At 38.3% G+C, this 23,912-nt stretch overlaps 3 protein-coding genes across 6 annotated transcripts in view; 2 read left to right on the forward strand and 1 right to left on the reverse strand.

Moving 5' to 3' along the window:
- The first annotated feature begins 334 nt into the window (after positions 1-334).
- On the forward strand, positions 335-8,567 carry asip2b (agouti signaling protein, nonagouti homolog (mouse) 2b). The gene is made up of 3 exons (XM_079348924.1): positions 335-821; positions 6,480-6,553; positions 7,386-8,567. Exons 1-3 carry the CDS (start codon positions 713-715, stop codon positions 7,554-7,556), a joined length of 354 nt encoding a protein of 117 aa, XP_079205050.1. The 5' UTR covers positions 335-712; the 3' UTR covers positions 7,557-8,567.
- Positions 7,433-14,009, forward strand: LOC306827242 (V-type proton ATPase subunit d 1-like). Of its 3 annotated transcripts, none has more exons than XM_079348920.1 (8): positions 7,433-7,552; positions 10,723-10,894; positions 11,130-11,308; positions 12,329-12,408; positions 12,561-12,638; positions 12,713-12,889; positions 12,994-13,071; positions 13,343-14,009. In XM_079348920.1, exons 2-8 carry the CDS (start codon positions 10,725-10,727, stop codon positions 13,514-13,516), a joined length of 936 nt encoding a protein of 311 aa, XP_079205046.1. In that variant the 5' UTR covers positions 7,433-7,552; positions 10,723-10,724; the 3' UTR covers positions 13,517-14,009. The 3 variants fall into 3 exon arrangements, with proteins under 3 accessions (XP_079205046.1, XP_079205047.1, XP_079205048.1); XM_079348922.1 differs by lacking the exon at positions 7,433-7,552 and adding an exon at positions 9,950-10,189; XM_079348921.1 differs by lacking the exon at positions 12,561-12,638.
- Positions 13,527-23,912, reverse strand: part of LOC306827241 (uncharacterized protein) — a 39,829-nt gene continuing 29,443 nt past the window's right edge. The window contains exons 54-74 of one of the 2 annotated variants that reach the window (XM_079348919.1): positions 23,735-23,872; positions 23,479-23,641; positions 23,226-23,341; positions 22,821-22,967; positions 21,844-21,957; positions 21,640-21,756; positions 21,398-21,556; positions 20,559-20,720; positions 20,167-20,329; positions 19,899-20,086; positions 19,733-19,825; positions 19,399-19,597; positions 18,367-18,554; positions 17,754-17,851; positions 17,235-17,410; positions 16,949-17,148; positions 16,657-16,825; positions 16,440-16,549; positions 14,721-14,846; positions 14,052-14,178; positions 13,527-13,952 (exon numbers count right to left, since the gene is read on the reverse strand). In XM_079348919.1, the coding sequence (XP_079205045.1) occupies positions 13,942-13,952; positions 14,052-14,178; positions 14,721-14,846; positions 16,440-16,549; positions 16,657-16,825; positions 16,949-17,148; positions 17,235-17,410; positions 17,754-17,851; positions 18,367-18,554; positions 19,399-19,597; positions 19,733-19,825; positions 19,899-20,086; positions 20,167-20,329; positions 20,559-20,720; positions 21,398-21,556; positions 21,640-21,756; positions 21,844-21,957; positions 22,821-22,967; positions 23,226-23,341; positions 23,479-23,641; positions 23,735-23,872 (2,964 nt within the window). In that variant the 3' untranslated portion in view covers positions 13,527-13,941. The other variant, XM_079348918.1, reaches the window with a different exon arrangement.

Raw genomic sequence — 23,912 nt, forward strand, 5'->3', positions numbered from 1 at the left:
CCAACTTTGATGCCATATCCCAAATCTTTTTTATATTACCTCTATTCAAAATAAATTAAATATGTATAAACTTTTTCACTCTATGTTTAAACCTAGTCCATATTTAAAATGCATACTTTATAGTTTAACTCCATATCAACTGTTCAAACTTGTTCGGTTTTTTTTGTCACGTTTACTTTCATATATCTAAGATTTTCCCTCAAATCTTCATACACTCAGTCTTATGTTCAAAACGGATATTTTCCAAATGTTTGTCTCAAATGTTTAAAACAAAACAAAAAACTTAACACTTAATTTGCATTATACCCACATAGCATAGTAAAACATGTATTAGGCCTAGGCCTAATACATTTTTAATAAAATAAAAAAACAAATAACTGAAGCAATTAGGCTAAGTGTGTGTTTTGGCACGAGGCACGTCCTTCTTACGCGTGTTTCTAGAACGTTTCGTTTGTCCGCGCGAGCGTCTTCTCCTTCAGCATGTAAAGCCTGGCACGTGGGGGCGGCGCGGCTTTTGTCGGGCTTTGTCGTCACTGGCCCCGTGCTGGAGTCAGAGACCCCGCTCCTCACATCCAGACAGCAACAACATAGGGAGTTAAAGAGAAGTGCGTGAGTCGCGAAAGCTGCTGTTTCCATAGCAGCTCACAATCTGGGACCTATTTAATGAGTGATTTTTTATAGCGTGTACAGAAAGCCTATCATCTCCATCATCATGAAGAAGATCACCGGCAAACACTTGTTGTGCTTCATCCTGCTTGCCTTCCCGCTATCCTGGGCAGAGACCACGAAGAATGATGCGAAAAAGCCTGAGAATGATACAGGTGACGATTTCATCTTTTAAACCAAACATATTTTTGTGATATATTTTTTGTTCACATATTCAAGACTTTTGGGTTTGTGCCTATAAAATTTAATATAAAGGGTAACATCCTGACAGAAAAGTATAAATGAATAATTAAAAAAAATGCTTAGGTATGAATGAATTAATTCAAATTTTAGAGAATTAAAATAAACTTGACCTTCCTAAAGATGAATTTGCACTCAAGCTTGTAAAAACTCACGTGTTATTATAGATAGACAGACAGACAGACAGACAGACAGACAGACAGACAGACAGACAGACAGACAGACAGACAGGTTATTGATCCCGAGGGAAATTCAAGAACCTCAAAGTAAATAGCACCTTCTCTATAAGCCATGCATTTGCATGGCTGTTGTTTTTCTTTTTTGTTGTTGTATCACAGGCAATACATCATCTTGAGTTGTTTAAAACAGAACCAAAGTAAACAGAACCTCATGTGTGTCCTCCTGAAATTCTTGGCTAATCATAACAACCTCTCACCTCAAATGTGCAGCTCGGAAACCTCTTTGTTTAATAAGCTAGTAGAATGGTCTATCATGACTTGAAGAACAATTATAGAAGTTATGGATCCCTATAAATAAATATCCTTTTGATATTTATCTCTCTATCCAGACTTCATATAAGGACACAGCATCTGACACATGATAGCTGTCACTGCTGTTTTAGAAGGTGTTGGTTGTGTACAAGGACACTGTCTGTGTCGAAAGAGTTATGCGTGGACTGTAAGGACTTACAGGAATCTATTGGTAGTCCTCACGTAAGTATTCAATTTAGATAAATCTTTAAAGATTTCAAACACGTAAGACACATGTTGTCATGACAACCTACATTAATTTAACAACAAACAAAAAACAACAGTCAGCCATTTAAACACAAAAGGTTGTTAGCATTGAAAAGTATTACTCTACTTTATAGCCTACTTTATTTCAGACACATAGGTACATATCAGCATCAAAATATAGTTTGCATGTTCACAGTAACATAAAGAGACATTTGGCCAAATGTTTAAAAAAAGAGGAACACCTCATGTCACTTCATGTGGGCTGTGCAAGCGCCAGCATGATTTCATTTTCTCAATCATTTAATTGACACATACATTTGAACATTAAAGGTGGGATTATTATTATTGACAAACATATTACTTGCATTTACCCATCTTGGTAGTTTGAGAAAAGTGCCTAAATACATGCGTATAGTTCCATCATCAATATTCAAGTCGTTCCTGATAATGGACCCGAGATGACTTTGTTTTTACTGTTAAACTTAATCTCACACTGCACACAATAACCAGAGCAGATTAAGAAATGTTGTTTTGGGCATGGATTATAGGGTGACGAGATGTACAATAGTTCTGTTGATTTTCTCTATTACAACATTTGTGTGTTGTTTTTTCATCATTGCCCACTTCACATTTTTTAGAAGTAAAAAGTGTGCAGAAAATATATTTGAGACTAAACATTAGATTATGGCCATGGGAGAGATTTTTACATAATCATAATCATATACATTAGGTACCTTTTGGTGTGCTAACTTTTTGAATATGGCCTTTTTTTCCACAAAGGAGTTTATGAACATAATGCATGAGTGTGTGTGAAATCCTTTAATCCTGTCCACTTGTTTATCAGAGCGAGTGGTGCAGTGTAACCGCAAAATAACGCCTCTAAATTCTGTTCTAGCAAATAAAAGCAGAACAAACATAAACCAAAAACAACATATGGTATCCGCCTCTTTAGAAGTCCAGGGTCTCATAAATTGAACGGTTCCATTCATCGTCGGGTGTCCTTCAAACAGACGCAGGCTTAATTAAACACAGTGTTATTCTGGAAAACTGCACTTCCTTCTCTTCTCTGTTTAGAGTTTTCATACATAGTAATCATCAGAATGTGTGATGGTGATCAATGACAGTATAAACATTTACATATGATATCTTTCAAAATTTGTGAATCAAAGGGACCACAAGAGGTCATTGAGCACCCAGATATAAATGTGTGATGCTACGTATTGTATATCTGCTATATGAGTTCTGCAAAGACATTTGCAAGATAAACTGCAGACAGATGGTTATTCCATATTAAACTTTCAATTCAATTCCTTCCTAGTTTCAGTAAAGAAGCTGGAAGTAAATGATAAAATATGATGGTGTAAATAATTGCTGCTGTAAGTTCTGGGTTACAGCAGGAGATTATGCAACAGGCACTTTTGGAAGATAATATCTGAATTACCAGGGTAGAGAAAAGAAATCTGTTTTGATGAATTGGAGAGTTAAGCCCAACAACCCATTAAATCAAAACAAGAAGACAGCAGAGGCTACTTTACTATAATGGAAAAGTCAATGGGGATTTTGCATCTAAAGCTTGATGAAACCTCAGAAATGAAGAACAGATCTTAACTACAACAATCATTTTGGCTGTTTTTAATAGATTGGTGTTTTGCTGTCCTTTTACCTCAGAAAAACAAGGATATTTAGTCCCAACATTTTGAAAGCCACCAGGAATTCGCTCTCATCTGCCTTTGAGGCGGCTGAGATCCGCTACTCTCAATGCACTCCAACACTCTAGGTTGGACTGGAGGTAAGAGGGAGCAGTCAGCTTTTTTTGTGTCTTGTGCCCATTCTTACACAGGGAGAAAGTCTGTGTCTGCCTCACTGGATAGTAATGTTGGCATATGAGAGTCGAGGTCTGCAGCTCTCAGGGATCTGCAGGCTTGTTCTACCAGATGGATGATCACTGCATGGGCCCTGTTTAAACTGCAAAAACTGCTACCAGTTGGACATCACCCCATACATTTATTCAGTTTTATCCCCAGGATGTGATGGGGCCTTTTTTGGTATAATCCTTCCTCAGGGTTCATCCTAAAGTCAAGGTAATGTGCGTTTCGGAGCATGTAATAGGTCATATCTCCCAAAGTGAGATACCAAGGGAGATTTGAAACAGAAAGTAAGGTTACATAACTCTGAAAACATAGTGAGGTATGTCACAGAACTGCCCTGTTGCATTGTATGAGAATTAAGTATCACCCTTGAGAAAGCTGAGTAAGTGCCAGGTGCATATAAAGGGGGGCGGGCCACCTCATCCAACGAGGTCTGGTCTGTAGAGACGTGGCGGTCGTGGAGCTTCTGTGATTGGTCACACCAGATGGTACTTCCACCATAGTGAGATTGCTCACTTGGTTTTCAGAGGACTGGTTAGAATAGAATAGAATAGAACAGAATGCCTTTATTGTCATTATACAAATTGTACAACGAGATTACTTATCTTCACCTTAAAGTGCACACAGCTGAAAACAAACAACAACAACAACGACAACAACAACAAGAGTATGGGTCAAAAAAAGACAAAAAGACAAAAGGAAAAGTGACCCTAGTTAATGGAAGGTGGGATATGTGTGGTAGGACTCATTACAGTTTGCAGCACAATAAAATTAAATGGATAAACGGACATCAGATTTCTTATTGCACAGTACGAAATAGCGGGTCTATAGCAGGGTGTAAAATATAAATAGTGCAAAACGTGAACCATAGCAGGGTATAAAAAATATATAACTATTTTCACTGTATGAAATGTAATTTTAGCAGTATGTAAAATACAATAGTATAAATATCACAGTATGAAATGTAATTTTTTGCAGTATAGAAAATATAAACATATAAATATCACAGTATGAGATGTAATTTTAGCAGTAACCTAACCTTGGTTACTTAATGTGTTGTGTTTCTGGCTACTGAAAGTTATCCCACTTTTTTCATTTCTTAAAAATCTCTTTCCAGACTCCAACAACATCTGAGAGAAAAGATAATTAAATGCTTATGCTTCATTGTGTCAGCTACTTGATTAATCTCTTTGCAGAGATCTTCAAATTTTCGTTTTGTCAATTTTTCCATTTTATAGAAGAAAATGATGCAGCTGTGAATATTGCTTCATTGTTGTGCAAGTGTTGGTGTAATTATGGTTATTGGTGCAATAAAACTTCAGGTCTGAATCAAGACTTCCACCGAAAATAACCCTCTGCTTTTTTTTAATTTGAACTTTTGACAAAGCTCATCCTAAAAGGCAAAAACTAGTCAATCAGTTTATATACATTTCACAAGCAAGCCCATAGGATTTAAATATAGAAAAGATGGGGGGCACCAGGTGGTTGGTGAGCATGCCCCAGTGGTGGGGACTCTCATCCTCTTGACGGATGGTCCACATTCAGGTTGCACCTGTAGCTAGTTTCCCGTATGTTGTTTCCCACTCTCTCTCTAGTTTGGAGCCCAGATATTAAACAAATAAAAAATATAGTAAAGAGCTGAGAAATTAGTAGAAAGGGACTGTGTTTCTTATTGTTTAAAAGACTAAATATGTATTTCAAATATTAAAGAAACTGTATCTGCAGTCAAAGAAAAGACCTTATAAGGCTCATTGATTGAGGCCTGCGCATCAGCAGGAGGAAAGGATTTAAACAACCCCAGTGGTGACCAAAATTATTTACTGCACTAATATTTGAAGTCTAAACATCTGGCCAAAGGACAGCCCCAAGTTGTTAAGCGTGATGGCGTAGCATCCATCAGCCATGAGGTAGAGGAGTTCAGAGCCAAGAAGGAGTAGTTTTGATTTGTTGCTTTTGTGAAATTGCTTTGCAACCAGGGTAAGGCCAACAGAGTTTAGATGTTTTCCAGATAAATTTTTCAGATTTGTACAACACATCCAAAACTTTTGAATCATGGTCAAGCTTCATATGTTTTTGGAAACATACCAACATGCTTCAAAGCAAACATTAGGAACCGATAGTTTAGAATAGATGTAATAACATCAGTTCACTCAGACATTAAATCCACATCTAAAAGTGGCTCAAGCACTCACTGCGGTGCTTTTGCTGTACTCGTTTCATCACAATGCAGTGTGTTTCCAACATAAACATAAATAAAGAAATCCCACATTCCACACACTTGTCCTTTCAGTTGAACAGGAACAATTTGTTCAGCCTGATACATTACTCTGAAACAGAAGACAAACCAAACAGTTTGTACAACTTTTCCCATAATTATTTGATTAAGTGTTGAAAACTCCTTTGGAGTTAGATTAGGATTGAATTGTCCCTTTTTTTCTGAAGCCAATAACACAAAAGTTATTCTAATTTACAGGAGGCCATGCAAAGTCGACCTACCTGATAACTTTTTGTTTTTCATGGCAGGATTTCCAAACTACTATCAGTGAGGCTCCTGTTTCTTGTCTTGTACAGCTGTAGAGCCCACATTCTAATAACCAGGTTCAATAAAGGGAATTTAGCATGCCAAGTTTCATGAGGTTTCACGCTTGAAGTGACACACAAATATTAATCTTTACAACTAATCCCTAGCTTTTTAATCCATGTTTGATGATTTAAGAGGGTGGCCTCCAAACTTGTCAGGGTTCTATTAATTTCCAAATCCCGTTTTGGGTATTTGTTTCCCCTTTATGGGAGAAATAAAATTATGGAATTTAAGGTCTCAAGATACTGCGATGAGGTTTCCCTTAGCCATGGAAACTGAATGACCTACCCTAAATATAAAACAGAGACTGTGTAATAATACATGTTTATTGAGGTATTGTGCTGTTGTTTTAAAAGGAAACAATGATTCCTTTTTTTTAAACCCTAGTTTGGAGCCAAGCAAAGACCAGACGACTGTTTGCGAGGAAAAAGATTACTCCGCCACAGGAAAGTTACATCCCTGTAAGCTTTATTCATTCCTTTCAAACTTCCTTTGTATTGTATAATGTCACAGTATGTTGCCTAACCTCTTAGTAAGGTGTGCTTGTGAATATGTAAAATGTAAAGTGTTTGATCGAAAGGTTTAAAAAACACTCATTCGACAATATCAGATAAAGCCAAGACACCACATTTGATGGCAACTCTATGCCAGCAGGCTAATTGTTTCTGCATATAACCGTATTAGGACAAATTGTCCTCTCGAATATCACAGCAATTTTTGAATCTTTAAAAGGTTTGGAAATGTGGATGGTGAAGCTGTAAGCAGACCATTGTCTAATATGTTTCAGACAGAAGCTACATTATCACTCTTTTGAAGTTTGTTTGTAGCCTGATTCTTTTTACTTTGTTTATCCTGAGGGGAATAGGTGACTCTTGAGTCATTAAATGCTTCATTATGTTTCCCCACTATGATCCCAAACTTTTTCTGCCTTTAAGTGCTGAGGGTGTCATTCAGTGGGCCTAATTAATTTCAATTAAAACAGCACAATGACATGACTGAGTGTAAATGAAAACAGAAGCTTTGTTCACAAAAACAACAGCCCGAAAGACATTTAAATGGTCTTAAAAGCTGAGGGAATTTCCAGGGTTGGATGAAAAGAGTCAGTGGGTCACACCCCCCCCCTTCACATTTCACCAATTTTGAGCTAGTGTGAATATTTGAGAGTAGTTCTTTGTGTTTGATGCTTTCCCATGTTTAAGTCCCAGGGTCCTTAGGTATTAATCATTGTTTTTCTTTTTGTGTGTCAGATGTTTTATGTCAATAGATAAATTCTCTCTGTCTGTGTTGTTTCAGAAACACAGGTCAAACCTCATGACCCCTGCCTATCGCTGTGGCCGTCTAATGGAGAGCTGCTCCTCTCAAATGCCTTGCTGCGATCCCTGTGCCTCCTGCCGCTGTCGCCTCTTCAACACCATCTGCCACTGCTGGAGGATGAACCCACTGTGCTTAAAGAAGTCAAAGTAAATGAAACACAAAAACATGGCCAAACACAGATTGCAATGATAAAAATATACCGTACACACACACACACATATATACTGTACATACACACACACACATTGTTTTATATATATATATATATATATATATATATATATATATATAGACAGAGAGAAATACAAACACATGCACACTGTTTTGGCAGGTGGGCTCATCTTTTACTACACAAGTGCACTTCAGAGAATATTATTAGTGTTCAGAGAACATTGCAACATTTGGAAAGCCATGAAACAGAATGAGGCTGAAAGTGATGAAAGCGTGAAGCCTTGGATCTTCTGTCCTTATCTGTCTGAGCGAGAGAAGAAAAAACACTGAAATGTTTTCTGAATACATCATGTGTAGAATGCATGTGTGATATAGAAGGAGTGACATACTGTATGCTTTTCATGTATGTAGACAATGGCATGTAAAGAATGTGCCCTGTGCCTTGGGAATTACTCACACTATTTCTGCTTTTGCATATCTTAATGTTTTCTGTGTCATGTTAAAATCATGGGACTATATTTTTGAAACTCACAAACTCACTGCCCTCAAGACTTGGAATGGAAAAAAAAATCCAATTCATAGGTTTTGAGTCAAAACAGTAATCCAGGCCTTGGTGAACAGATACATTCAGGTTGGTTTAAAATGGTAAATTATAGAATATTCATGTGAGGATATTGTGACTAAAGCTATTTTATAGTGTATCTTTTGAATAAATACACCAGAAGCCTATTCTGTTCTACTGCTCTTATTGTTTTTCATAGGCTTACAATATAGATGCAGAATAAAAATTCCCCTAAAGTGTAAATTTAGTAGAACACCATGCTTCATTTAATATGTGTGAGTATGTTATTTAGCAAATGTAAAAAAACGTCTGGCAGCTATCTTGTGTATGAACATGGACTTACCTGCTTTGCATTTCTCTGTGACGATTGTGTAAAAAGCACAAAGAGCTGAACATAGCCAATGGGAATTAAAGCAAATAAAGCATGACTTGTGTCATGTGGTCTGTGTATTACATTTTTTTTTAATGCTAATCCATTTCCTTATTTGTCAAAATATGTTATGCTAAATGTTAAATATGATATATGTATCGTTTTTCAGTAACATATCCATCTAAGAGTAGCCCACATAAGTTGCTTGAGCATGTGCTGAGTTTGGTTATTTCAGCATGCGGGGTCCAATCAAAACATTCCTACTTCAGTTGAGGACAAAGTGAGGAAAGGTCACAGGTCGGGTTTAATATAGAATATATCTGTCAACAAAACTCCTGAATACCTTATTTAGCTTCTGCTAAATGGCACAAATTCTTCCACACATATTAAGATGAATAAACTCGGAGTGTGTTACATGTTAAAAGTGTGGTGATTGCTATTGTAAATCTTTTTATTTTATCTCTGTTTTTAAACGAGTGTGCAGTTTTTATTCTCCCTTGCATGATTTCCAGCCAAATGGTGTCACATTTCTTGGTTTACACACCCACACTGATCAAGATTTGTATCTCTTGGCTCAGATAAGAGAGCAGCTGATTTTTTTTTCTCATTTAACAAGCTACTGACATGCACAGAAGAGTCAGGTGCGGTGGACAGTTTGATTAACGAGGACAGACTATGGTGTATTTTGTGTATTAGGCAATGTTTTGTGTTCAGTTAATGCTGTTTAAGAAAGCTACCTATATGGAGTCAAAAGAAACAATTTGTGTGGTCTATCCAGTGTCCATTAGTGAGTCCAGTAAGTACTCACTAACCAACCATTGCTTAGTGGTTAGTTTCCCTTTTGTTTCCCACAAACTATAGAAATGTTGTGTACCTTATTGTAAAGTGTTACCGAAGACCAAACTATGATAAGCCGGATTTAGTAGGACATGAAGACCCTGGGTGTCCAAAAAATGAAGACAAAGTTTAAAACTCACTATTAAGTCATAAATTAAAAATGTTTAGGTGGCGGAGTCAGCTTCCTTCTCTGCTTCTCCACCTGTGATAAACAGATTTTTAAAGTTCATCAATGTTGATTTTCTCATGGGCAATTGGTGTAGTTATACAGAGCAACTACCAAAACACATTTCCAGCAGTTATAGATAGATAGATAGATAGATAGATAGATAGATAGATAGATAGATAGATAGATAGATAGATAGATAGATAGATAGATAGATAGATAGATAGATAGATAGATAGATAGATAGATAGATAGATAGATAGATAGATAGATAGATAGATAGATAGATAGATAGACACTTTATTGATCCCGAGGGAAATTCAAGCTATAATCTACATTTCACATCTGTAGCCATGTGTTGGTGGTATTTCCAGGCCAAGAAATACAGAAACACTTTTAGATCAGCTGTGGAATTTATTGGTGTTAAAGAGGAAGGAAAAAACATCAGCGTGTATATTAGTCAGAGAGGAAATAATGCAGAAGTTACTGGAAAAACCTTAAAGAGACAATTTTACTCATAACGGGAGCAAGACTTGTTGAGAGTTCATTTCACATCATGGCAGAGTTCAGTTTCAACGTGGATCACGGTTATCTGGAGGGTCTAGTACGAGGTATGAAGGCCGGGATTCTTACTTCCACGGACTATCACAATCTGGCCCAGTGTGACACTCTTGAGGGTAAAAAAAATCTTGCTATTTTTTGTCATACAAAAATCTTGCTATTTTTTGTCATTTTTCGATACAGTTTTAAATAAAATAAAAATAAAAATCATACCAGCAGCAACAACCTTTAAAAAGATGAGAATGTGTGTGGGTGTTTTAAGAGTAGCTGCAGTGGAATGCCTCGGGATCTCCTTATCTGCACAAGTTTCTTCATCTGGATCCAATATAAGATGAGCAGGAAACAATTCAAGGAATTTTTACATTTTTACCCACAAGTAGTGTTTTAAGTTTGCCGAATAAGGCATGTTTCATATTCAATGTGTGTTTGTTTAAACCATCTGTGGTTTCTGTTATAATAGGAGTTTGTTGGCTGTAATATATTTAGCAAGTTTTTTTTCTAACTTTATTATGATGTTTCTCTGTATTTCTTTCGTTCTATGTAAAACTTAGTGGGAAGTGGCTGTGAAAACACTTTGTGTTGCACATTTGACCTAAAAAAGGATAGAGTTGTGGAAAACATGTATCAAAGTTTGTTCTTTCTTTCTCAGACATGAAGTTGCATCTGCAGAGTACAGACTACGGTAAGCTGCTGTCATCCTCCGATGAGGACCTGACTGTGTCTTTTGTGGACAGCAAGCTGCGGGAGAACCTTGTGACTGAATTCAGCTGCCTTCGCTCCAATGCCCTCCCTCCTCTATCCACCTTCCTTGACTATATCACGTATGAAATGACTCATAAGTTTTGTTCTTCCTTGTCTATGTTTTGATAATCAGGCTTCACAAAGAAAACTCATTTTCACTATTCAACTGTATGTACTCCCATCTCCCTGTTTCTAAAGATAAAGATATATCTGTTGAGAAACACGTCCTTATGAGAGGAATTTAAATATTAAATGCCATGTAGACAAAGGACTATATTTGGAAATCCATTATCTTGGTTCTATTTGTTGCTATAGATATAACTACATGATTGACAATGTAGTCCTACTGATCACTGGGGCCCTAAAACAGAGAGATGTGGAAGAACTCCTTCCAAGGTGTCACCCACTGGGGGCTTTTGACCAAATGGCAGCAGTCGGCATTGCCCGAACCCCAACTGAGCTCTACTCTGCCATCCTTGTGGACACACCACTAGGTAAATGAATCAATTATTCTGGTCAGAGGTGATCAACTCAAAATCAATTAAGAACAATACAACTTTACAAATAGCATCACATAAAAACAACATGTTACAAAATCCATTAGGCCTACATTGTTCTTAAAAGGTTTAATCAGTGGTCACATAATTTGGTTTTCTTTGAACCCTTTATGGATTATAAAAAAAATAAATAAATAAAAAATAAATCCCAGCATGTTGCCTTACCACTAGCTGTAGTTTCCATAGTCTGTCGTTTCTGAAATATCAATATGTCAAATCTTGGACTACAGAAAATATTTTACTAGTTTGTATAAAAAGAGCATTTTTACACTTGTCCCTGAGTTACACTACACTCAGGGACAAAAAAAAGATTTTTAATCTCAATAATTTTTTCTTCCTGGTTAAATAAAAATACATAAGGGGCTAACTAGTGATACTGTATCTAAGCTAGGTACTGTTACTCGCTAAACACGAAACACTAGCAAGCCAAGTTTGCACTTATAGGCTCTGCATTCTTTATTATTTTTCTCAATCCTTGGCTTTTTACTACATAATTGCATGTTGTTCTTAAGGAGAAAACAGCGTCAGTAATTGTAACTAAATTAAAAGGCTCAACAAGCTACTGAAATTGCAATTCAGTTTGCAATTCAGCTAATGTTAGCTATGCTAGCTTGTTTGATTTTGACTTATGTTCCTGCAGTTATAGCTTTTTTATTGGTTACAATAGACGTTTTTGTTTACATATTTTAATACAGTTTATGGGCATTATTGGCACAAATTAAGGGGCTGGTAAATGCAATATTTTAACTGAGTGAATATCGCAGTCATTGTTGTTCTATCAAGTAAATCACGTTTGTTTTATTTTTTTTTACCATTTATATATAAGTGTTGCTATTTTTGACACCTAGCTTGAGTTGTACTTCCTCTCTGATGAATGTCGCTTTGGATAAAAGCGTTGCTACTTGAATTGTGGAATTACACAGAATAATGATCGAACTTGGTGTTTTTGTGCTATAGCTCAGTTTTTCCAGGATGCTGTGTCTGAGATCAACTTGGATGAAATGGAAGTTGAGATCCTCAGAAACAAACTGTACAAGGTGACTGCAGGGTGATGTGTTATACAAAATTCACTGTTCTGATGACTGTCAGACATAAAGCGGTATAGCATTCGTCTAAATTGATTCTTAACTCGTGTTTAACGAAAGTGTACTGAAAGTTACTTTGTTAATTTTAAAAATTTTGTTCAAAGGCATATTTGGAGTCTTTTCATTCTTTTTGCAAGAATATCGGCGGAGCCACTAAAAATACAATGTGTCCCATTTTGAAGGTACTGTGTTGATTTTATAGTTTAGATTTTCTTTGACTGTAAGACTCGATGAAAATAATTTGTTTATGTCGCAGTTTGAGGCGGACAGGCGAGCCTTCATCATCACAGTGAACTCCTTTGGAACAGATCTGAGCAGTGCGGACAGAAGTGCGTTGTATCCATCTTGTGGCAAGCTTCACCCTGAGGGGCTGCAGCTTCTGGCCAAGGCAGAGGATCACGAGCAGGTCAAAGCTGTGGCTGACTGCTACCCAGTAAGTTTTATTGATCCCTAAGACTAAGAGAATTGCTGCTGCATTGTAACTGCAACAAGACTCAATCAGACAGATGGTTAACTTTAACCGTAACATCCCTTCAGGATTATAAAATTATTTTTGAAGACCCCGAGCCAGGATCAGATTTTAAGACCCTGGAAGACCGATTCTTTGAGAAGGAGGTAACATAACTTTTATACATTAAAAAATAGCTGAACCACAATAAACATTTTACAGTTGTGCTTTTACAGGATTAGAATGAACATTTTTAAATAAAAGTATGCAGATGATTTAATGTAATGCAAATTTATTCTGTGGTATTTGAAGTCTGTGACCTTTTTGGCTCCAACATATCTGTAGGGATGATACTAAAAACTTAAGGCAAACTTTTGAAATCTTATTTGTATGAACAGTTTATCTATCTGTGACTTTAAGCGTTTTATCTTTTCTCAGGTGAAGCTGAACACGCTTGCTTTCATGCAGCAGTTCCACTTTGGAGTATTTTACTCCTACATCAAACTGAAGGAGCAGGAGAGCCGCAACATTGTCTGGATCTCTGAGTGTGTCACACAGAGGCAGAAGTCCAAGATACACAACTACATACCCATCTTCCAGGGAGCAAATTAACTGAGCAATAAATATTCAAGAACCTGTTTAATTATCAATCAATGAAAATAAATCAATACATGCACCGAATGCAAACAAATATTGTTCATTTTATGATCAAAGTTTACTTGTGAGAATTAGTTACTGTTTTTACGAAGGGCAATCAAAAATAAATTCAGTGTGTGTACTACAGACCACAGAAAACACAAAAATGAGGCCACATGATTACCTATGACCTGCTCTCTGTAGTTACTTTGTTCACATTCTCATTATTGGTACAGTATCTCCTCTCTTACAGAGAAGTATGTGACAATACAAAATTGAATACAAAACAAAGAATAACATGTAATATAGCACAAACAGTGGTATAAAAGTTTACATTTTGATCTAGCAGCTATAAGAGGTCATAAATCCCTGTCTTTGCTCTACATCAGCTTATCCTTTCTTCATGCTTTCACTGAAACAAGAAAAAAGAGAAAATGGTATAATCTGATTGTTGAACTTATTTAAAACATCTGCCAATTTAGAACCAGAAATCCAACTTAGTGAAACTTACAGCACTGCACAGGCACCTCCAGAGGTATGTAGTTTTGCTGACAGAGGTGAACAAAAGCAGATGCTATTCTGCAGGGGGCTCTGGAGGAGCTCATCTCACAAACAGACAAGAACTGAGCAGGAGCCACCTGACGACACACACGGACACACTGTTGTTAACATGAAGCTCACACAAACACTATCATACTTGCAGCTTTGGATGCTAGAGAGAGAACGCATTTATTTAGTCATGTGGGTATCAAATTCTCGGTTTAATTTCCTCTGTGACCTACTGAATTTCATGCCCATGTCACACTGCAGTGCTGAGCATCATTTTGTTTTCCAACAAGCTTATTAGGAATGTTTTACGTTTGCTCAAAAACATGCACTTTTATTTTGAAGGATTCATTCATGTACAAAGTTACATGGCAATATTTTTTCATGAACAGGCTTTCAAATATCTGGTCTAAATTTATATATTCCTGACACCATGTTTGTTTTACCACATGTGACTTACTTGTCATGTGTTACTGATTTGTTTCCTTTTCTTGGAGGATAAACGTAATGAGAGTCCAGAGATACAGCTCTCGTGTTTTCATGTCTCACAAAATATCGGTCACATCTGGAGTTAATGATTGTGCTTTGATCTAAGTTCGAGGTTAGAAGGCAATAGTGTTGTTTCTGTTCTCACCACCCTGAAACAGGAGCTCAGTGGGGAATCAGGAGAAGAGAACAGGAAGTCACAGCTCACAGGGCTGATGGCTGCTTCTGGAGAGTGCTCAGTTACATGCGATGGTTTTGAACAGTCTGGTTTCATCTGGAGACAAAAAGATGATCAAACTGTAGCTGGGAGCTGGATGTTTGGATAGCTATAAAAACACTCAGATGGCAACAGTTTACACTTGACACCAAAGGGGGGCTCAAATGCTGTCATCAAGATGTTCTGCAGAATTTCTGGTTTGCACAGTTTTTTAAAGGTAAAAAAATGGTTAATTCAATACTTTTCAATTCATCAGCAACTAAAAAACAAACAAGAAATATGAGCCAGGACAAATGTCATGAACAGGTTATTCTAAAAAACGCATTTGGTACGGATTCTAGCTCACACCAGCTAACGAACGCGTTCAATGAATGAAACCGTTGGTTGGCAAATACTGTCAGCTAAGATTAGCCTACTAGTAGCTCCTTAATAGCACTGTTAGCTAGTAATTTAAAACCTCCATATATCACAAGCTTACTCTATCAAATTAAAATATGCTAAATATAGTTTGCCTAAAATTGGCAAATGAGTTATGTTGGTTAGAGTTATGAGTTATTAAATAAGTCATATTCGTTGGACATAATACAGATTTGATTCAACAGATTTCAACTATTCAATGTCTTTTTAGTTTTTTATCAATATAGAAGAGGTGAAATTATTACAAGTTGTTGGATTTACTGGATGTAAACTAAATGCAAATACAAATTGTTCAACTGTATTAAACTTTATCAGAATTATCTTTAGGAAGCATCACAAAGATTTCATGATATCACAGTCCTTTCACAAGCTGGTATTGTCACAGCAAGAGTTGATTCTAATCTAGTCTACATCTACTTGATAACTGCTGATATCATGCACCTTTTTAATACTTTCAGATTTATAAACATAACCAACTCAATCATGACTCAATAATTTTATACTGAACTCTGTAATAAAGGGGTTAGCTTGAATCTTGTTCAAAGCATATTTTGAGACTAATGTCATATTGTACACTCTCAAACCTAAATATGAAAGAAACAACAAAAATATATTCATAGGTTGAATAATCTGTTGTTTCACAAATAGCCGGATACAGACTAATATTTTGTGTTTGTATTGGTGACACTGAGTCACTGACGATGAAGTGATATTTCTATTTCTATATTTTGTCAAAATGGATACATTGACGCATTTATTTATATTTGACGGAATGGCTCTGAGGGATCTTCCTGCCCTTCCACATGCTTACGTGGAAATCATAAGGCAGGAACGACACACATCTCTGCCCTTCTCGTGCATAAAAGGAACACTATAAAGCAGGGAGATAAGCAGCGAACCTCCCCAGAGCAAGCATCAATGACAAGCATGACATTCATTAGGTCAGAATAGCATAAAAGAAAGGAGCAGGGGAGGAGGGGATGTGCTTGCAAATGCAGCATGCAGAGGGAGCAAAGAAGCATAGGCGGGCAAGTGCAGTTTAAATAAGGCAGCTTAAAAGCTATTTGGCCAATAGGATTCTTTCAGTAGATCAGCTGATGAGGCCTGCATGAGATCAGTTGACGCGAACTCTCGCACAGCGTGAAGCGTGACTCTGTAACCTGCCTGAATTTACGCGAAGCTCCACTTCTGTATCTTTAAACTGCAAATAGACACATAATTAGCTTTTCCCACCTGCCAACTGTGGAAAAACCTGTCCATGTTCTCAGCTTGAGATCCATCAGGCAAAGGGAAATCATTTCCTGCTTCATTGTCATTAGTCCCCAACAGACCAGTGGAAGTCCCTGTGCAAACAAAAACAAAGTTTTGTGCTGGACTGACTTTCTTAAACATGACAAATGAGTTTTAAAAATATCTGTCCAAAGTTTTGCTGAAATGTTTGTTTCCTTACCATGCAGCCATCCATCAAGAGTGAAGCTGCACACCTGAAACAGCAGATCACATGTCAACGACGCTCCATGCTGATTGGAAACCTGCACAGTGTTCGACCCTCTTCTGACAACCACGCCATTGTCACTGCGAAAAGTGTGCGTTACTGCGAAGTTGCAGTTAGCCTTCACCTAAAACAAAAAAAAAATCTATATTTTACCAGCAGTAATTTTGTTTCTGGACAGACTGCTTGAAATCACAACAGTTTAATTCTTGTTTTTGGATTGGCTAATGTTACTTTAATCCACACAAACCTGTCCATTTTTCTGAATGTTGATGGTGTTGTTATCCATTCCAATTAGTAGGAAGGTGTTTGAGTCTGAACCAAGCATTAGTGTGAATGAGGACTCAGCGCTCACATCCTGAGCGAGGAGCAGAGGACAGGAGACCGGCAGTTCATACAGGTGACCATCGAATGTCACTACAAACTGATCAGCCACCAACAGGGCTTGATCTGAAAGACAGAACATAATGACAACGTGGTTTTCTTCATCACTTGTACATAATTCTTATCACTGAAAAGCTTCAGCCTAGCCTTACATATGAATGGGCTGTCCACGATCTTCCTTTTCAGGCGATAGAGTTCAGCTACTGGTCGGATGGAGGCGAAGGTCTGCAGGGGTCTCAGGAGCCACTCATCCAGGAGGATCTCCACCAGACCAGCCTGGGCCGCCCTGGGCCAGGGCAGCGGCACTGATATGATCACTGAACACTCGCTGGAGACAGAGATCAATCAGTTCAAAATATCTTGATGGAATAATTTCCAAGCATCTGTTTTGGTCTGCTTGGCAGAGCATTTCAACGACAATATTTAAAAAAAAATTAGGATCTGATTCAATTAGAAATAAAGTCAAATAAAGACCAGTACCACCCAAAAAACAGATTAACTAAATTTGTCAAAGTTTTCACAGTTTGCCTGCATTTGACCTTGTTTTAGGGTGGGATGGGCAGACAAAACTATTAACAACATGCCCTGCATTCTTTGATCTCTTTAAACATTTTATGAAAGGACAATCTTAGTGAGCTTTTCTTCATGTACTCCTCAGACATGTGCGGTACCTCGGGGAGAATTTGTAGACAGATGCAAGATGTTTCCTGACTCCAGACAGAGCCATCGCCAACCTGGTCTCCACCCAGTGGTACATTTGTTGTCCTGCCTAACTCAAGCAGAGCAAGAACCATTCATATTAATTAATGAGTGTGTTTATGTGTACATTAATATTTTAATTTCTGTCTTATACGTGAATTCTAATGAGTGTATGTAACCACACAATCATGCACAGACTGCAGATATCTACAGAATGCTTTATGTGAGGAAATGGTATATGGTGAATGGACTTTAGCTTGTAAAGCATTTTTCTAGTCTTCTGACTACTAAAAGCAATTTTACACCGCATGTCACACATACCCATTCACATACTGATGGCAGATGGTTGCTTAGTAAAGAGGTCAACGAAAGTAACTAATGCTATACATATACATACATCATTCCACGCAGACTAAGCAGCAGTAGCAACTTGGGGTTAAGTTTCTTGCCCAAGGACACATCGGACATGTGGGTGCAGAAGCTGAAGATCGAACCTTCCAGTTGAGAGACGACCGACTGAGCCACAGCTGATATAACTAGAACCACCTTGGGACAAACACAGAACTACTAAAACAAATTCCTCACCACATCCAGGGCAGCACTGAGCGTGGTGACACAGCTCTGAGCGAGTGGCCTAAGCTGAGGGTTTTCCAACAAAGCATGCAGGACCTCAACCAGCCCGTCAGACCACAAAGAAACAGCCTCTCTCCATAGCGCCTCCAGCCTCTGCCCCTTCACATCTTGATACACACCTGCCAGAGTGGCTAAAGGCCCTGAGGATGGAGCAGAGGGCAACATCAGGCTTTATGTTTTCATATTTTTGCAATGTATTAAGATGTCTCCCATGAGGGCAACAGTAGATTATTTGTCACTTTGAAGATACCAGAAACAGAACAGCAAGGAGTGCAGATGTCAGAGCGAGCTTACAACAGATATCAGATTAATAGTAATTGTGATTATAGAAACGGATTGCGTAAAAACAGAAAGATAACCATGATGTTTTTCATGGTTGAGTTAATGATGTAAACAGGATAATTGGTTTTATAAGTTAGAAATTAGATTAGTGGCTGCGAGGAAAGGCAGAGGCTGACTCTAATTGTAATTTCATATTGATTTAGTTCTTTGAAAAAAAGCCAGTCAGAAATGCTATAAAACATGACATTTTGAATATCATACTCTGCTGTAGACTTTGAGAGGAAACTAGACATGCTACTTTTATTGTCAGGTTGACTTTGATATTTTTTACCAAACAGAAATCATGAGTCTATTGCATTATAAGTCATTGTTGGAATTCCCATTCCCCTTAATATTGCTCAAAGCTCACATATAGCATTTTTTATTTTCTGAAAGTAAATGAAGGAGTAAAAATGCCAACTGACCATTGCAAATTACTTTTGATCAAATAACAGAAAATTATAAAGCTAAGCTGGAATTTAACTTTAATTCTCATGGTTAAGCTTAACACAATCATCCATAGGCTATGGGCATTTTTGTATGAAAATAAAGATTTTGTAATGGGGCTATCTCCTACAATATTTCCCCAAGTGACAAGAAAACTCGACTCCCTTTGAGATTTTTTTGCCATTCACAGCTGTGAGCTGACAATCCCGGACTCACTACTAAGTTCCTGCTGTCCCAGCAGAGATGCGTGCTGCAGCAGGCTGAGAAATCGAGGCAGAGTGTCGGTGACAATGCGCCACAGGAGGGTCCTCTGCCACAAAAAAATGTTTTCTCTATGATCCAATAGAGCCTTTGCTTGCTGGGATAGATGAAGGGGGACCAGGGTCAGATCCTGAAGCAGCTTACTGTCTCTGGACTGAAGAAAAGAACAAGTCCTCATGTTAGAAAATAAACGTTTTTAAATAAGATCACAACATTATCTGCAGAGCTTGAAAAGACATGCAACGTTGGCGAAGACAGTGTTATGAGGAAGTTTATGTGTTGTGGTTACCTGCTGTCTGAATTCTATAAGAATATGTTGCATCATCTTGATTCTTTCCAAAAGCTTCTTCCGTATCTGAGAGCTCAGATATTGAATCCTTTCCTGTTTTAATAACAAATGTTATTCAAGGTGTCAGTGCATTGTTGTAGAAACGTGAGTTTTTGTTTGGTGATACCTCTACAGCGGTCAGACTTTCCAAACAGCCATCTGCTCTTATTATCAGCTTCTGATTGGCAGATCCCACAGACACACGGCCCAGAGTTTGAGGTTTACTGCTACCGTCTTTTTCCTTCACATCTAGCATCAAACGGTGATTCTTTCCAATGCATGCTGTAACAGTGACATCCTCGCTCACTCCCGGACCTGGACAAGAACAGATCAAGCTTTTAATAATACAAAATTTTTGAAAAATTTGCATGAGCTTCAGAGATGTTTTTTTTTACCATTCATATACCCTGCTGTGGTCCTCAGACATCGCCCCTCTACACTTCCGTTCAGCCAGATCTTTTCCCTGCGGTCAAGTCTGGCCTGCAACTTAAGTCCAGACCCCCCAGGCCAGGTCAGAGCACTGCCCCCGGCCTCCACACTCCAATTACCAATCCTGGACTGTGAAATGTACACACACGTTTATACTTGTTCAGGGGGAAAAAACTACATTTTTATGGTTTTAAAGATGATTATTTGCAAAACACACACACACACACACACACACACACACACACACACACAGAAAGACACACATACATCTGAAACCTATCAAACAACAATTTTCTGTACTTTTAAAGACGCTACATTCAAGAAATAGGTAGAGCAGAGGGGTTTTAAACTTCCATACCTCAGAGAAAAGAGACATGTTAGAGCTTTGAGCTGTTGACACGTTTGTCAGGGCGAAGGTGACGCTGCACAGCCGGGGCCGTCCTGTCACCGACAAATGAGACTGAGTGTAAAACAGCTCAGCTCCTGAGTTCACTCTGTGTAATCCTGACCATGACAGAGTCTGGCATAAACAGAGAGGGGAAAAAAAGCCCAAGTAAATACATGAGCACAGAGTCATGCAGCTGTTGAGAAGTTAACACGGAAACAACTGCACGGTGTAAAACTAATTCTTAGAAATCAATTATGAGTAAAAGGGCACTTTCCTGCTGCAGCCATTTATCACAAGGCCTTCAGGAAAGAAGTGTAACACAGAAACAGACTGATCATAACTTATTTACGTCAAGCACACATGCAGGTGTGTGGACACAGATTATCTGAATTCTTTGGCCCCAAGTAAAATGTTTTTGTGAAGTTGGGATGCGATAATGTCTGAAAACAGCAGGTTATGTTCAGGAAAGTTCACTGCAAGCAGGCGGGAGGGGATGATGACAGGTATATCTTGTGACCGGTGAGACACTGGTGTGATCTCTGTGAACGTAATGTAAATGATTCATACTCTTTTATTTTCACCAGTTTCTTCTTTTCTACTTGTATGTTGATACTGTAATAAAAATTACACATGACATGTGAAGAAAAAGTCATTTTAAAGTCGGGCTCTGTTGCTTCATCAGTTATGCCTTATGCCCCAGACCGACACCACATTCCTGTCTGAAAGGGAAAATGTGAGGCTGTGAGGGACATGTGTAAATAAGACAGCAAGCACATGTGAAAACAAGTGATACAGATGTGTGGACTCACAGGCTGAGGGGGACAGAGGCCCAGCAGCACTGTGTGCTCTAAACGATCTTTCAGGTTGGACTGGATCTTGGCCAGGAGAGTGTGTGAAGGGCAGGGTGCAGGAGACACTTTTTCCAGACCCAAGTTAACCTGAAGGCTGTGTGTACCCTGTGGGCTCCTCTACAAACAACACAGATATAATGCAATAATGAATAATAAACACCAGCCATCTGCAAACACGTGAGGAGATAGTCAGTTATTACCTGGTACTTCACTCCCTGCTTGATGCTCCTGTTGTCCCATCTTAACTCTGCATTTTGTAAATATGAGTTCCCTTCCTGAGACACCGACACACAGCCTTTAACCAAGGACAACTCCATCTACACACACAAGCAAACACACACTATATGTTAATGGATTCTCAATTTTACACAGTCATGTGAAAAGTTTGAACATATTCCACCAACCTGCTCTGTTGAGAACTGAGCACATGCCTGCCCCCTGTTGGAGTTGTTCTGCCACTGTTTGTTCAGGTTGAGGGAGATGTTGATGGGGGCCGTGCTGTCCAAGGACAGGTGGGTCTGCATGCACAAAGTTTTTGTTTTTTTGTTGTTGTTTTTTAAAACATACAATACAATATTGCACATAAAGCTCTCATTAAACGTGTAAAAAATGTTGTGACTATCTTATTTTAATCAATAATGTCATTGTTTTTTTCTTTCTTCGGGAAGTACTTTGCATGTTCAAGTATGCAGAATGATCATAGATTTTTGATTAGTAAGTGTAAGTAGCCGTGTTAAAAAGGATTTCAGTGCATTTTTTAACAACAAGTAGGGGGCAACTTCACTGTTGCAATGAAAAAACAATGACATGAAATCAGAGAGGAAATTATCTTAATTTCATAGGTGATTTATTCCGCAGTAAACATTTACCTTATGAGTTTAGGAGCTCCATCATAAAGTTTAAGTTTTCCTCTTTACAGCATGATGTTACTTTTTCAAACTGAAGTCCCAATTAAAGTAAAGAAGACAATTAAGCTGTGGACGCTTTGGCCTAAATAATATAGTAGAGTTCAAAAAGTTATACACATTTGTTTAATATGGTGATTGAAAATTGATCATTTGAATTTTTTTTTTTATTACGTTGTGCAGCTTTAGCTTTAGCTTTTTGTGTAATTGTTGGCCTGTGGACAAAATGGCAAACGTGATTTCTTTCTTAAGAGGGTTAAAGTGACGTTTTTTGGGGGGTTTTTTGACAAAAAAAGATCACGTCTTTAATTCCATTTGAAGTCAGCACTGTTAATAAACAACCATACAGAAGTCTCATTCTTCATAGTTTTGTAGGCCATAGACGCATCAGTATTAACTAAATAAGCTAAAAAAAAATCCTCTCAGAATTCTTTTTTAATCGAGTATAATGAGCTTTGAAAAGTGTGTCAGCCTACTGCGTGGCTGCTGCGTTGTTCTTTCTGTGAATGATGTGTCACAGTGAGGAGGCTCAGCCGGCTCAGTGCGGAGGAGAATGGCTGATTCAGCTCCAGTTTGGTCTCATTCATCTCCTCTGAGCGACTCCACGAGCTCACAGCTCTGACCTTCAGATGACAAAACAACAGTGCGAGTACATTAACAAAAGCAAAATTCCAAAACACATGCTAACTATAGAACAAAATTACTTATCTCCAAGTGTTTAGTAAAGCACAAGGTTGTTAGACGTGTATGTGACGTGCTTTGTGTTTTAAGTACATCTGTTTTTATCTGCACACTTTGCATCATGTTGTAAGCAATATCATGGGAGTATTTACACAATTAAATATTACGCCTTCAACTATTTTTGATTCCTACTCTCTGACCTGCTCCAGTTTTCCATGCCTCGTCCAGCCCAGTAAAACACTGTCCAGTCTACCCTGTAAGGACTGTTCCAGTGTCACCTCCAAACTGGTCCAACGGGGAGCACAGCTGATCTGAACTGAAGTCAAGGACAAAAGAGAAGCATCAACAATCTTTCCTCTGCCAAAGTCCAAAGTTAAAACTGTTGGCTATAATGAAAAGAGGCGTTCATGCTTCCTGCAGGGGTTGGCAAAGAGCTGGTCCACATTGGTTTACCTTTCAGTGTCTCATTCCCCAGCTCCAGAGCAGGAGGGGCAGAGTAAAGACCCAACAGGCTGAATTCCTGGTTCCCCCACACAGCTCCATGTTGGACCTGGTAGCTCCATGCTCTGGCCTCATACACCGTCCTGACAGCGACAGACCTGGGGAGCGGCTTCAACTGGAGAACAGAGGCTATCATTGAACTATTCAAGGCGAAGACACATCTCTGTTTATACGTTGATAAAGAGGTGGATTTTAAGCTAAGAAATACCTGTGGGTACGTGTGTTTGAGCTCTATATTCTGTCTGTATCCACCCTCTATATCTGCCAGTTCCCCGAGAGCCCACAGCCTCCTCCTGCCTGATAAAACCTCCACCAAAGCAGCCACACTGGACTCTGACTGGTTCAGCTGCAGAGAATAAAGGAGAGGCCAGATGGCAGCATGTGTT

The sequence above is a fragment of the Symphodus melops genome, assembly GCF_947650265.1.
Source record: "Symphodus melops genome assembly, chromosome: 7".
NCBI lineage: Eukaryota > Metazoa > Chordata > Actinopteri > Labriformes > Labridae > Symphodus > Symphodus melops.

Coding starts and splice junctions, on each gene's coding strand:
- asip2b (XM_079348924.1), top strand. CDS start 713: ATGAAGAAGATCACCGGCAAACACTTGTTGTGCTTCATCCTGCTTGCC. Junction 822..6,479: donor AAAGCCTGAGAATGATACAG/GTGACGATTTCA, acceptor TTTAAACCCTAG/TTTGGAGCCAAGCAAAGACC. Junction 6,554..7,385: donor CACAGGAAAGTTACATCCCT/GTAAGCTTTATT, acceptor GTGTTGTTTCAG/AAACACAGGTCAAACCTCAT.
- LOC306827242 (XM_079348922.1), top strand. CDS start 10,069: ATGGCAGAGTTCAGTTTCAACGTGGATCACGGTTATCTGGAGGGTCTA. Junction 10,190..10,722: donor CCAGTGTGACACTCTTGAGG/GTAAAAAAAATC, acceptor TTTCTTTCTCAG/ACATGAAGTTGCATCTGCAG. Junction 12,890..12,993: donor CTGTGGCTGACTGCTACCCA/GTAAGTTTTATT, acceptor ACATCCCTTCAG/GATTATAAAATTATTTTTGA.